Source organism: Cornus florida, unplaced genomic scaffold (assembly GCF_030987335.1).
Source record: "Cornus florida cultivar Cherokee Brave unplaced genomic scaffold, ASM3098733v1 CherokeeBrave_3.0.0_Hap2_Chr02, whole genome shotgun sequence".
In the NCBI taxonomy this organism is placed as follows: Eukaryota; Viridiplantae; Streptophyta; class Magnoliopsida; order Cornales; family Cornaceae; genus Cornus; species Cornus florida.
The window spans coordinates 57,297,699-57,313,270 of NW_026775572.1; the positions used below are offsets into that span (position 1 = coordinate 57,297,699).

General features: G+C 34.0%; 1 protein-coding gene and 1 long non-coding RNA gene across 2 annotated transcripts; both read left to right on the plus strand.

Annotated features, from left to right (window-relative positions):
• Positions 1-2,411: 2,411 nt before the first annotated feature.
• LOC132296273 (putative F-box protein At3g23260) lies at positions 2,412-3,329 on the plus strand. The gene has a single exon (XM_059794484.1). It carries the CDS (start codon positions 2,412-2,414, stop codon positions 3,327-3,329), a length of 918 nt encoding a protein of 305 aa, XP_059650467.1.
• A 4,703-nt stretch (positions 3,330-8,032) lies between these two features.
• On the plus strand, positions 8,033-9,891 carry LOC132295068 (uncharacterized). Its single transcript, XR_009478302.1, has 2 exons — positions 8,033-8,118; positions 8,821-9,891. It is a non-coding gene; the product is annotated as an uncharacterized LOC132295068 (long non-coding RNA).
• The last annotated feature ends 5,681 nt before the right edge of the window (positions 9,892-15,572 follow it).

Consider the following 15,572-nt stretch of genomic DNA (forward strand, 5'->3'; position numbering starts at 1 on the left):
AAGAATAGTGCATCGGAAGCTTGATGGGTTGCCATATGTGAGTAATTGAACACCAATAGAATGAACGGAATGAAGAAAGAAAGAAAGAAGAGTTTTTTTGTTCAAGGTAGAGTTGTGATGACTTTGTGAACGGGTGTGCCGTGGGCGGGTGCGATAGACACTGTCAGGCTACCACACTGACGAGTTACGGGTGCACAGTCCCACATCGCCTGGGTAGAGGAAAGGTGAAGTATTTATATGTAAGTGTGTCACCTCCAATTGGTATGAGGCCTTTTGGGGTGAAGCCCAAGAGCAAAACTGTGCGGGCTCAAACCCAAAGCGGACAATATCATGCCATGTGGTGGAGTGGGTCGTTATAGTTGGTATCAGAGCCTGACCCAGCCGGAAGTGTGCCGACGGGGACGTCGGGCCTCCAAGGGGGGTGGATTGTGATGACCTTGTGGGCGGGTGCGAGAGACACTGTCAGGCTACCACACTGGCGAGCTACGGGTGCACAAGTCCCACATCGCCTGGGTAGAGGAAAGGTGAAGTGCTTATATGTAAGTGCATCATCTCCAATTGGTATGAGGCTTTTTGGGGTGAAACCTAAGAGCAAAACCGTGCGGGCTCAGGCCCAAAGCGGACAATATCATATCATGTGGTGGAGTGGGTCGTTACAAGAGTTATTGAAGAGTGAAGACGAATCCTCGTAATTGCAAGGAAGATGCTCATCTGCAAGAATTGATGAGTCATCCTGGAGCCCTCAACATTTGAATGAGGAATCACAAGACTCAGTCTAGAATGTTTAACAACTAATTATTGGCAGAGTGAAGTAATTGCGAGACTGAGACAAGGTTAGAGGTTGTGGATTAATTTTTCGCTTTTGATTGCTTATCTTCCTGATTTTTCCTTTGGAGGTTTCTATATAAAAAATCACGTTGTCATCTCAAACTCTAACTTCATTTAATTTCTAGCATTATCTTTATTGATTTGTGTGATTTATTTCATTTAAATTATGTGGAATTAAAATAATATAAAATTTAATTAAGAGGACAAACTAAACCTATTCAACCCACTCTAATTCTTTTGCTTGGGATCAAACTAATTTCCATACCACTTCCGCTTGACTCACACAAAATAATGGAACCTTCAGAGCAAATGAGAGGAAAAAGAGATAAAGTAAGGCCATGGTGGCGACAGTGGTGGTGGGAAGAGCGAAAGAGGGTGTGGCGGCTAGCCGCAGTGTTTGAGAGGTAATTCAAAGAGAAAAAAGTTGTAGAGATCGAGAAAGAGTGGTGAATGGGAGGAGGGTAAAGAGGAAAAATAGAAAGAAATAAGAGGACAAAATTCTTGAACAACAAGAATTATTCTTGAGCAACAAGAATTCTTTGAAAAAAAGAAAAGAAAAAAGAAAAAGAGTGTGTAAAACGTATAATATTTTTGTAAATTAAAAAAATTATTTAAAAATATATATAAATAATCAAAATTAAATACACTTTTATAGGGTATATATATATAGTATGTTTGCCAAGTGCTGCAAGCCTACAAATATAAGTTATTACATACACATATTTATAGGATATAAAATGGTACAAAATTTATTTTTTCTAAATATATATTTTTAAAATTTATTTTTACATCCAAATATAAAAGAATAAATCATTTAATTTGAATTTCAATTTATTCCGAAGGTAAATGGAATTCCATTTTAATTATAATCCAATTCCTTTTTCCATTGCAATTTCAAATCTCAAAAGGATTTGGTTCCAACTTTTACTTTTTAAAAAATCCACATTTAAACAACAAATAGGAATATAACCCATATATATTCCTTTCCTTTTGTAACTAGTATTTTTTACTTGTATTTTAAATATTTTTTCCACATTATGTACGGAGTATATGCGATCCTAGTGTTAAAACAGAGAGAGTTTCCAGTTTTTTCATAAGCCTTTTCTATTTTCTTTTTGGCCGATCAAGGTTAAACATTAATATGTTCCTAAAACTGCATTAGGGTTTCTGATTATCAGTTCCTGTCTCTTGATTAAAAATCAAAATCTAGGGTTTCGGATTATCATGAAGGGAAGGCAAAACAAAATGGCTAGGATTAGCGGCAGAATAGAATCCTTAACTTCCAATCTTCACTATCTCCCTCTTGATTCAGATCCTCATTAGACTGCCGGTAAAATTACTACTCCAATTCACGTCAGTCTGCAAATCATGGTGCTCTCTAATAACTCACCCTACTTTCATTCAAGCACATCTCAAAACCACAAGCCAAAAAAACACTTAATCATCCTTACCTACTACACCAAATTTGAGTTGTACCGATTTGGCCGGTACTCAATACGTTATGATGATGAATCTTTGATAAATCTTTTTGGGAGGATTATGAACCGCAGTTTCCCTCACACATTCTCATACAGTCATTAGCCATGCACGGTTCCAGCAATGGGCTCATATGCTTGTCTAATGAAGGCACATGCACCGTATTCTTATGGAATCCAGCACTTAGAAAATTAAAGACACTCCCAAACTCTCTAATTTTGGACTCCAAGTCCGATCATTTGGCATTTGGGTTCCATCCCGGAGTTGATGACTACAAGGTTGTGAGGATTTTCTACTGGCACGACATGGATATGCCCTTCAAAGATCGATTCCTAATTGAGGTTTATAGTCTTAACACGGACTCTTGGAGAAGAATTGATGTTGGCCCTTCATGTTATATTTTTCCTCAGAAACCTGCAATCGTGATTGGAGCAGTATACTGGGTTGGAATGAGGAGACCTGATGAGGGTGATTGTTCTCTCCTTATGCGTTTCGAAATGGGTGATGAAGTTTTTGAAAAGGTAGTGCTGCCAAAAATTGCTCCAAAATATCAATTGGACATTGCAGTTTTGGAGGAATCACTGTTTCTTTTCCAATTTTATGTTAGTTATGGAAATGAATGGTGTGACATATGGACAATGGAGGGTGGCAAATTGGGTTGTTGGACAAAACGATTTACGGTTAATGTTAATATCCCTGACCAATCTAATATCATTATGCTAGGCTTGAGAAAGAGCGGTGAACTGCTACAAGTAGATTCCCTAGAAGAATTCCTTAAGGGTGATTGGCTGTTATCTTATAATTTTGAGACCCAAAGAGCTAAAGATCTAGGAATCCACGGATATTTGGGGACTTATAGTGCATATTCTTATGTGGAGAGCTTTATTCAACTTGATGGTGCAGAGAGTCTTTTTTCCGGCCACTTGATAATGGAAATTGATTTAGAAAATGCTTGTGATGGAGCTATATTTACAGGGAACATCGATCTCAAGAAGCAAGAAAGGGTAGAAAGAGAGGCCAGATAAATTATTTACTCATTTTTTGTCATATTATTAGACTTGTGTCTACTGCTGCTCCTTTTTGGAACTTTTCTCTTTTAGTGAATACAATACAATGTAATTATCAAAATAAAATCTGCGTCGGACTCCTAATTTTGGATGATGAAATGATGAATACAATACAATGTAATTATACGTTTTTGATATTATCATCAAGGCCTAATACTTAATTGATGCTGTTAGCTAGTTTCATGCGATAGATGAACTTACTGGTTTAAAGTGTCTTTGTTATTAATTTTTTTTTTTTTTTTTTCAAGAAAGGAAGTGCTATACGTTTTTGGAAGGTTAGAAGGCAAAAAGAAAAAGAGGTGACAAATTTTAGCCTTTTTATTTGAGTTTTGTTTCTATTTCGTGTTTCCTTGTCCATAGGTGTTTTTTTTCCTGACAAGAAGGCCTTGGGTTAATTAAGGGTTCAAAAAGTTGAAGAGATACCACTTATGTACAACTTTTTATAGTAAACATTTGCTCCTTTTATTTGAGCTTTGTTTCTGTTTTGTGTTTGCTTGGCCTTATATTAGGTTTATTAATGCTTATTTCTCTCTTTGCCTCTTTATATTTTTAACCTGTCCAAAAAAAAAAAAGAATTGTACATCTAATTTGTGTCCTTACTTCATAGCGTCAGATGAACAAACATTATACATCATCTCTAATTACTTAATTACTGAACCTATATCGTTCGATTCACTTGTTAGTACTTTGTTCATCAAGTGTGGTAATGTTGGTCGCCATTGCCAGTATGACGACTGAACTGGAAGAGGTTCTGGACTTATAGTTTGGCAAATGAAGTTATGTTGTAGACTTCGTTTCGATTGCTTTAAAAATGAGTATTTTTATTGGGCTTTCAAAGTTGTTTCTAGTGAATGATATTCTTCAAGAGTTCTTTAACACTGTATGAACTTTCTTCATTGCACCAAGACGTGACTTGCGAATAATAATCTAAAGGGGGTGAACAGGTTCAAATTTCCCTTTTATCCAAATTTTGCAAAATATTAATTTTACTGAAATAAAACTAAATTAATCATCACACAAAGCAAAAATAAAATGCAAGTAAAGCAAACGTAGATGAAAAGCTTGACACCAAAATTTTAGCGAGTGGGAAAAACTCTCAGATATTGTCATGCGGTCTTGAGCAAAAAGATCAACTATAGTTGAAGCAAAATTCAATTGACTTTGACTCAGACTCACACCCTCGATCTTCACTCTATTGAAACATATATTATACATCTATATTATATTAGTTTTCCTTTCTTTCCTTTTTGATTTATTCCTTTTGTTTAATTCCCTTCTTTCCTTATTATACATATATATTATATTCGGTTTTATTTCTTTCCTCCTTGATTTACTTCTTGATTCTTTCCTCCTTGATTTATTCCTTTTGTTTACAACTTTATTTCCTATATATTGTGCATCAATATAAGAGAAATGTAGCCTCAGTGGCTCTTGATCCATGGATATAAGCCGTAGTGTCGAACTATGTATATACTGTGTTCTCTACATTTCTCTCTTCCATCTTCGTATTTTACATCTTATATTCTGAATTAAAAAATTAACATGGTATCAGAGCAACGATCCTTGATCGTTTGCACCAAAGTTTGCGTTGTCTTCTCTATGGCTCCATTTGGAGCTCTGCCATTTTTTTTTCCAGTAAAATCTGATCTGTTTCTGGTTCAAATCTCTCTTTATTTTCCTTTTTCGATCAACCATGCGCTTCCAAGCGACGTCCCGCACCGTTACGCGCCGACGCTTCTGCAAAATAGATCTGACTTGTGCTTCATGCGCCTATGCGACGCATGCCCCTATGAGTAGATCTCACTCGCGCTACATGTGCCAAAGCGCTCCTCCTTCACTGACGGTAGTCAAAGCTCCGAAGCGGTGACCGACTATTTCCCAGCTTTGTTCCAGCATTTGTCGGCTTTGTTCCAGCATTTGTCGGCTTTGTTCCGACTATTCCCCGGCATTGTTCCGGCTATTTCCTCGGCGTTGTTCTGGCATTTCTCGGCTTTGTTCTGACTATTCCCCTGCTTAGTTCTGGATCATTTTCATTTCTTAAATGGATCACCCGGATGTCTCCCAGTGTTGCTCCAGCCCATTTCTCGGCTTTGTTCCGACCCATTTCCCCAGCGTTTTTCCGGCCATTTCCCGTGCGTTATTCCGGCCTTTCGCATGCTTTTCGCTTCACCACGGTTTTCAATATTTCATCTCCAAACTCAAGTTGGCTTCGAGAAACCCATCTTAAGTTCGCGGGAGAATATATTTCATACATATTATATTCATTTTCCTTTCTTTCCTCGATTTATTCCTTTTGTTTCCCTTTTTTCTTCATACATATTATATTATATTATATTTGGTTTCCTTTCTTTCCTCCTTGATTTATTCATTTTGTCTGCAACTTTATTTCCTATATATTGTGTATCAATACAATGTAAACATATCAAGTAGTACAAGTGATAAGAGAAATGTAGCTTCAGTGGTTCTTAATCCAAGAATGTAGGCTTTAGAGCCGAACCATGTATATATTGTGTTCTCTACCTTTCTCTCTTTCATCTTCTTATTTTACATCTTATATTTTCACACCATAAAATTAACACAATCTACCGAGAATCAACTGTTAAACATTTTCGGCTTTGCGACTCCCCCATCCAAATGCTCTCAACTTCAGGTTTAGTCCATTGATCCATATAGAAGGATTGTTGATAGATCAACAGTCCGTGAATGCTCTAGCCCCTTCAGAGTGTGATCTTTTCCTCATTTTCTTCAAACTATAGAATTATTGAAGTACTTGAAAAAACAAATCTGTTTTGATTACAGGTAGCAATAGATCTTGGATTGTCAAGAACTCCGATTAAGAGAATCACATCATAAATCACGCATGTGTGTAGTATGTGTATTATAAATGTGAAAAATAATCAATCTCTGCAAAATCTCATAATAGCTCTGTAGAGTTTTTAAAATTAGATCACAAGAGCTGTAATGATTTTAGATATAATAAATAATATATGTGTGTTAAGAGAGACCTAACAACCCTAGTAAAATTTAACAATTTAGTACAAAAGCTTCTCTCTAAACCTTGACAAAAAAAAAATTCAAATTTTGACTTTAAAAGAAAATTTCTTTTTATGTTCAAACAACTAAACAAGTGCAATTGGTTCTTTTTGAAATGGAATCGGTTTTTTACTCAGAGTTACTTCAAAACCCGAGAAAAGTGCAATCGGATGTATTTGAAACAGAACCAATTATACTTTTATTGAGAATAAAAATACACTTGTCATGACTCAGAAACCTCACAATTAAATATAAAACATATATTGTGCATGAGGTAGACACATGGTACGTGACTCTATCAAAGGCATTTATGCCGTGGTTAGTGGTGCTTATGTTTGGAAGACAAGATCTAATTGTAGGGCTCATATGTGGTCACATGGTCCTTGTTCTCCGCCTTTGTTGGCTCTTTGGCAATCACCTTGGACAGCTGGTTTACAATTTGGATTTTCCTTTTTATCTTCTGTGGTGGGCACTGCTTAGTTGTCATTTTGTTACGGTTCTACGTGGTTTTGTGGCTCTTTTGTTTTGTTGGGCTGTTGAGTGGGAAGCTTTAGTTATGGTTTTTGTGTTGTTGTTCTGTTTCTTGTAGATGCTGTAAGGCATTTCTGTTACCAGGAAAAAAAAAAAAAATGTATGTCCTTACTCTTATGGATCTACTGTGAGCTATAATTTTATTTTATACCCCTAAATTTGTAATTTTTTGTATTTATACTCATAAAATTTTGAAATTGCCCCCACTAGATTTATGAAAAATCCTTTTATATAAATTTGCCCCCCTCATATAAATTTTTAGACTCGTCCCTGCTCTTATAAATAAGTGATATATATTCTCAATAGTCAGCAGTTTTTATTTTCTGTATGTTTGAACACCTCGCCACAATAATTTCTTTTGTTGTAGGGGCTAAATTTTTCTCATTTTAGTACTCGGGGAGGTACCATTATTTCTTGTTTATTCTTCATCAATATCATTTGAATTCTCTTCTGTTCCTTTATTTGTCTCTCTGTGATTGGAAATGCAAAGAGTTGTTTTGCATTTTGTGACTTCACTTTTGGGTTTCGAGGAGACTCGCAGTTATAATAGTGCGTCGTCACAATAAAGAAGCCTTGAAATTATACCAAATTGAGCAATAGTTGTACTTTACAAACCCACCTTCCCAAAAAGAAAGTTCAAAATTCAAACTTTGGTGAAATCATAGGTCTGTAAATTTACTTAACATTTCATAAAAAAAATTTTTAAAAAAAAAACCCTTGATGATCATTGTAAAATAAAATTTATTTAATTTTAGTCATTAAAATCTATTTTCCTTTCCAATGAAGAATGTATCAACTTTTCACTTAGTAAGGTAAAAAAATGCATTAAGTTAATTTTTTATTATTTTTTATTTGGTGTTCTATGCAGCAAATATTTTATGAAAAATCCTCCATCCCAACTCAAAAAAATTTCAAAATTACGCTAACCAAACCAATCCACGGGAAGGTAAAAAACAATACAATCCGGTGAACTCAACTATTGAGAGTCAACCTAGTCTTGACAAAAAAAACTTTCTAAAAGCTGCTTTAGTGGCTTTACCTACCTTATCTTTTATTAAACAGCTCTGAAATCCGTTTTTGAAGTCCGAAAGGTTGCCTATTTATCTTTTGCTCGCTGTCAGAGAAATTATTAACATTTCCGTTTATATTTGTTTTATAGGGTTTACTTCAAGTTTTCAAGCAAGTAAGTGTATTTTTCTTATTAATTTTCACTCTAGTGTATATGTTATTTAATTTTTCCTTTTATTAATTACTTAATTTTGTGAATTGTTTGGAAGCTAGCCAGTGTTGATATAAATGGAAATCTTGATTAAGTGTGCCATTAGTTGTCCAAAAACTGTTACTGATAAATTAGAGCAAGAAGATGTAGTATTAAAACTTGTTCAGGATTGGAAACCTCCAGAGGTTCCTATTTATGATGTTTTTCACAAGAAAGGAATTTCTTTTTTGGGTAATATTTCCATAAGAAAGGAATTTATGAATCGGAATCAGGTGGCTATGCGATCAAAACCCTAGAAAAAACAGTGTCAATAGAAAATCAAGGCGAAGTCGAGTTTCAAGTACATGCAAGCCGCGCAATCCAACTGCACAAGATGAGGTACCAGTACCTCCATATGGGGTTAGTACAAGTGGGTGTGAAGCCTTTAACTAGAAATGGTTTGAATACATCTGTGTTGGTTTGTCTTCGCGATGGTCGATTTCTTAAGTTCAAAGATTCTATATTAGGCACCATGGAGTTCTCTCTCAGTGATGGACCAGTTTATTTCAATTGTTATCCAAACTATTCAGTGCCGCTAAAGGATGCCCTAGACACTTGGAAACTATATGTTAGGACTCAAAATGGGGAGGATGAGGTGGGCTCACAAGATATTGCTATTGTTTATAGGGTTTATTACAAAGTTATGACCGGAAGATGCCTTTTCCGTTCACCCCACTCAAAGGTGCCATTCTCAAGAGGGGAAACAACTTTCATACAGACGAATCTACTCAAGGATAATGTTGCTGTGGCGAACACTGTGGAATGGGATTCAATTCAAGTGCCGGATGAAGTGGGACTTGAACATGAAGCGTAGCTACCATACATGCATACACATACACATGTATAGCATAGCCAGGGTCGGCCTGAGATTGAAAAAATCTCGAGAGATTCTAGGCAAGGCAGACTTTAAATGTAAGACTCTCAGTATATAAATGATATGTTTGTCCTAAATTTTTTTTTTTTTTTTTTTTGTTCTTCTTTTTGAGGCTCATTTTTGTTGCATTTGGTTAGATTTCTTATTTTTTTAATTTTTGGTAGCCCATCATTTTTGAGGCCTTTTGTAGCGATTATAATTTTTTTTTTTTTTTTTTTTTTTGTGACCCAACATTCATGGGCCTATAAATTTTAATTTGCTGTATTTGGTTGTAATTTTTTTTTTTGTGGCCCATCATACATGGACCTATAAATTTGGAAGCCCCTTATATTCTGAGGCCCTAGGCAACCGCCTTGGTCACCTTGGGCCAGGGCCGGCCCTTAGCAGCGCCTTAATATCTCGGTGAGAGGAAGCTAGGCTAAAGGTGGAGTTGCTCGTGTGATTGTTAATAAAAGGTGTTGGTGTCTGGTGATGGTTTGGGTGGCTTGGTTCTCAGTCTTTTTATCCAAGCCTATTATGCTTTGGGAGTGTTTTTTTTTTATTATATTTAATCAGGTCTGTAAATTTGTTTGAACTAATTTTCTGTATGTAGTTTGGTCATGGTTGGTTTTTAGTTGCCTTTCCCTTGTGCTCTTCGATCCTTTACTTTTATTAATACAAAAAAGTAATAATAATTATTATAAAAAAAATCATGCTTCAGCACCCCCACAAGCATGTAATTATATAATGCATCGAGTGCGTAAACAATATAAATTAAAACACCTAATAAGTTAACAACCACCCCTCCACAAACACACAGAAAAAAAAAAAAAAAAAAAAAAGAAGCCAGAGATTGGATACTTCTGCAATTTTTTTGCATTGTGTTCACATGTGATTTTGACAGCTAACCACCTTCGTCCAAAATTCATCCAGTCCCATGACCAAAATGCCAATCAATTAACAGAAAAAGACAATTTTTATGCTCAGGTATCCTTTAATTACTTTGCCTATTACATTTGATTTTTCAATACATATCAAATATAAGAAAGTGAAACCTTCATTTTTTTATTTAATGCATTTATGACCAATTAAATTTAGTAGGCCTAATAATTCTGCCTAATTAATCCGTCTAAATATCTTTACTCTTAAAAAAATAATAATAAAAAAAAAAATTCCTTATTTTGAGGGATAAAAAGACTAACGAAAAAAGTCTTACTCTCTCCATCACAAATTAAATGTTCACATTTTTATTTTTGATTGTCACAAAATAAATATCTCATTTAAAAAATCAAAGTACTATTTTTTTTTTAACATTACCAATTTAACCTTATTACATTGAATTTATAAAAAGTAAATCATCACATCAATGGACCTACTATGAATATATTTGGTAATTCATTCGCAATTAATATAATAAAAAAATATTAAAATCCATCCTTTTAAAAAGTTAGATTCTCGAAAAGAGACATTTAATTTGAGACCTTCTTACATTGAATTTATAAAAAGTAAATCATCACATCAATGAACCCATTAAAAATATATTTGGTAATTCATTCGTAATTAATATAATAAAAAAATATTAAAATCCATTCTTTCAAAAAGATAGATTCTCGAAAAGAGATATTTAATTTGAGACGAAAAGAGTACTATTTATGAACTTAAAAATAATTTTTGAATTTTTAAAACACTAATTTTTTAATCAATTTTATTTAAAAATATATTCAAATTAACATTTAATTAAATTTGTAAATTCACATTTCCAAAAAACCCACCCTCGTTCAATTTCTATAGCGAGAGAACCTAAGAAATTGTGTGAGGGGGCAATAGGGGAAAATTGTGTGAGGGAGTAATAGTGGGATTATTTTATTATTATTATTATTATTATTATTTTTGTAATTTCCCCTGGGTGGGGAGGAGGCAATAGTAAAATAAAATTTCATAAGTATATATAATTTAAAAAATAATAATAATAAGATGTGTATTATGAACCGTACTACGACATTATTTTTGTTTTCTGACTATCAAAGTTCATTGTGACCTGCTCTTATAGCCCTCACTTTCTCTCTTCCATCGAGGACTTACTTTTTATTTTTTTTTGTAAAGCATCCCAATTAGTTTCTTCGTCTTTTTTATCCTAAATAATCGGGCTTGCCTTTTTTTATTTTATTAAAATCACCCGACTTACCTTTGAATCTTAATAAATTATTGGGAGTTTTATTTTATTTTATTTTTTGTTTTTAGTAATCATAGCATTACACCATTGTATGTGGTTCCCAATGTCAATTGACAGTTGCATAATATCATCATCACTTACACACACACACACACACACACATATATATATACTTACATAACCTGATCATCTTCACTTGAACACACACACACACATATATATATATACACTTACACAACCTGATTTCACTATAACCACAAACATATAGAGTCTGAGCATTACTCGATTCATGTGGAGGGATCGCTTTGCATTGGTTATGTAGACTAGTTGGAATGAAACCCTAGACAACCCGAATATCGAAAAAAAAAAACTGATCTCACAATATTGCAAACATAATCATAATGTGGGAGTTATAATGTAAATTACAGATTTCAACAACAATTATAGTAAGTTGAGGATTTAATTCAAGAATGCGTAGAGGAAAAAACTTCGAATTGCAAAGAAGGTTGAGGATTCAATCTTCTTCTATTTCCTTCAAGCTTTCAACACTTTAAAAAATTTAGTTCTTTTTTCTCACCATGCCTCTCTTATGTATGCTCTACCAAATTTCCACATGGGTGCCACCTGTTGTGATTTATATGCCCTGACATAGCAAATTCCTATTTGGATTATAGTGACATATGTTCCTGACGTTTCTGAAATATTTATACTTTATACAATTGGTGAATTAAATGTATTATGTTTCAATTCATTATAGAATTGATAGTGTCCACTTGATTACAAGAAATACTTATATATGTATGTGATGACGATCAATACATGAATATAAATAGTAATCATAAATTGTTCATAGTCGGTAATAATGGATGGACTCATAATTAATTAAGACTTGAACTGGATCCGCGTTAGGTTGAGATATATTGCGAGAGCCGTCATATGCAATTGCTCCCTATCACCGTCATGGCATTTGACTCTTAAGCATGAGAAAAGTATAAACTCTTTTATTAATTAATAATTACTTTGATTTGTTCGGCGAATACTTCAGGATCCTTAGACCGACACTTTGGGTAGTTATGTAATTAATAGTCAGAGGGTTATATTTTCAATATTTGCATCATTGTTACTTGTATTTATTTTGTAGTGATTATGGTTGATCACAAAGTAAATTCGAAGGCCTTCGTGTGTTTTTAGACAAAATGATTTATTATATATTTATTTATTTAAATTATTATTTTTGTCAAACAAATGTTTTATTGTGATCGAATCAGAAATAATCAAAGGTACCAAAATAAATATATTAATTAAGTAGTCAGATTGATGACTTTATTTATCCGATAACTAATTATGCATAGAGGGGTAAAAGTGCAACATTAACTTAGAGGTTATTTATTATTTAATTAGAATTCAATTAATTTCTTTCAGTGGAGTAGAAATTAATTTATGAATTAATTGAATTGGGTCCATGGACCGGGCCAATTATTAGTTCATTATAGCCAATAAAATAATAAGCCCAAAGGATTCTCACTTATAGCCCAACTTGATATTGGAATCCTATTAGATTTGAGACATGTGAATTAGAGATTGAGAAGGATTTATTCTTTCCTTTTCTTTATCTTTATGTTACCTATATATATACATGGTCTATGTATATTTGAGGGGTGATTTTTAGGAGAAGGAAAAAGATATATATTTTCTCTCTCTAGAAAATTAGGGTTAATGTTCTCATCTAATGGAGGCTCCCACAAGCCTAGTTTTCCAATGTCATTCATGGAGGCTTATGGGTGATTCTTAAAGGCAAAATTATTACCAAGAAGATGGAGATCCATGGAGATAACATCTTGCTAAGGGATCTACAATAAGTGAGAACATTCACTTTAGAGGAAAGATTTAAGGGTTTACTCAGACCTTTAATGTAAGTATTCAATCTATTAATTGAATGATACATCATATTTTATTTTTGCATAGAACTTGTCTCTATGTGATGAATCAAGATCTATGAATCAAAATCCCTCAAAAGTTTTTAAAACTTGCACGTTTCCCAACAGTGGTATCAGAGGATGGTTTGATTCATTAATAGAGATCATGTTTTTATCAAAATTCATCATTCATGGATCCAATTTTGATATGCATATATTTATTTATTGATGTATGAATTAATACATTGATATATGATGATGTATGTATAATTGTGAATGGATGATGATGTGTGTTTGGGTTATGGATGAAATTTATAGGTTTTTTAATGTAATTATCTTTGGATGAATGTAATTAAGGCTTTGATTTAGCCGTTTGAAAGTTCAATGATGTAATTTAATTTTTTCCATTGTATTTCAAATTGTAAATTTATTTAAAGCCATGTAATTTTCATCAAATGATACTATGAAGCTTCAAGAAGGTCCAAAAGGGTTAAATTAGGCTTCAGGAATTTTCTAGAATTTTTTCGAAATTTTTCAGAATTTTTCTGGAATTTTTTTGGGCTTTGTTTAATTTTTTCGAAATTTTTTATTATTTTTCGACGGTTTTTTGGTGACATTCTGGCGATCAGAGGGCACCGGCAGCAAGGGCGGCGCTGGAAGGGAGAAGGTTGATCCTGTGCTTCGTGGCGCACCAAGATAAGGTGCAACCACAAGCTGAACCATTGGATCAAGAGGGATAAAATGATTTATCCCATGCAGCGCAACTCGGTACAACCGGCGCGCATAGATTCCAGCTAGCACGTGAAACCACGCGCCAGCAATTGTTTGACCTTTGACCCGCGTGTGGCAGAGTGTGAAGGCGCGTGCCACGCGCCACTTGATCACCCCAGCACGTGCAAGCGCATGGGGACACGCTGCACGCTCCCCAAGCGCGTGCCAGCGCGGGGGACGCGCTGTAGCTTCCCCAGGCGCGTGCATGTCCCTCCGGGCATGTTCCAAGCGCTGTTTTGTTTCTCAAGATGCGTACCAGCTTCCTACAGGTGTTTAAAAGTCGTTGGAGGATGCTTGTATAATACTTAGAGCAATTAAATGTTAAAAGCTAAATCCATTGGTCATTTAAATTACTTATGTCTGTTATTTATTTATTAATCTGATGTATAGAATAATTAATTGTTTATTATTATTATTCATGCATTGGATTCATGATATTTATTTAAATGGCTTGATTTATATTAATTAAGTTATGAAAATTAATTGGATTTGATTACTAATTAATTAGAGAGTACTTATTGGGAAATAAAAAATTATTTTTGGAAATTATTTTAAAGTATGCCTCAAATTAAATATTAGTGAATCATTTAAAAGTCCAGTTATTTTCTAAATTTAATTGAATTAAAATCAAGACCTTTTTCATGCATTATATCATATATATGAATAAATAAAAAACCCTAATTATGAATGATTAAAATTTGAGTGGGAGCGGGAATTTTTATACATTGCCCCATGGCCTTCGTTATTAATGTTTTTATACATTGCCCCATGACTAGATATTTAATGTTTTATTTTTCATTAGAACTTTAATAACGTTATACACTCAATCTAAAATCAATAGTGTTAGCTCCCCAACGGAGTGGTTTACACTAGGTGATTTTAGAAAGGTTAAACAAAATCGGGAATCATTTCATATGATAGACAAGGCATTGTCTTAAGAGATATGGAAATGATAGGATTTGCCCGCCAATAACAATAATGAATTTCGCCAACCGAATAAGTTATTAGCGTATTGGTTATCCGATTTTTCATGCAGTGGTTAAGGGACCCACTTATTATTATTGGTGGGTCGCACTACCATAAGCTTAAGAGTGTGCAATTAAGGCGAGGGCCAAGTTTTACATTTATAAAAGCCACTTCTACCTTTCACTATAAATATAGCTAGGGCGAGTACGGATCGTCCCAAGGAATTGGAGTCGTAGTTGGTTGTGCAATCGCTATTAGGGTTAGTAGGTCGAGTGATCAAACAAGTGATTGGTTGGTTGATTAAATTAGAGAGCAAATTAAACTAAATAATTGAATGCAATAAGGAGTAAAGTAAGAGAGAGAGAAAGTTCTTGGGGTTTAGAGATCACCACCAAGCAATGCATTTCTAAACCATTGACAAGTGACTAATGAGGGCAAATGGTATGTTGCAATATTGGTGTGTGTGTTTGTTTGGTTGATTCAACAAGTAAGGATGACTAGTTAAGCATGTATTATCTAAACATCATGTGAAAGGCACAATATATCTAAGTAATGAAGCATATATTGTCTAAACAACATGTGAAAGGCACAATAGATCAAAACAAGTCATTAATCCTTTCATTAAGCTCACAATCCAAATACAACACAAGGTTAGAGACGTATGCTACTTGCATTCAAAAGTATGGATCATCAAACAATA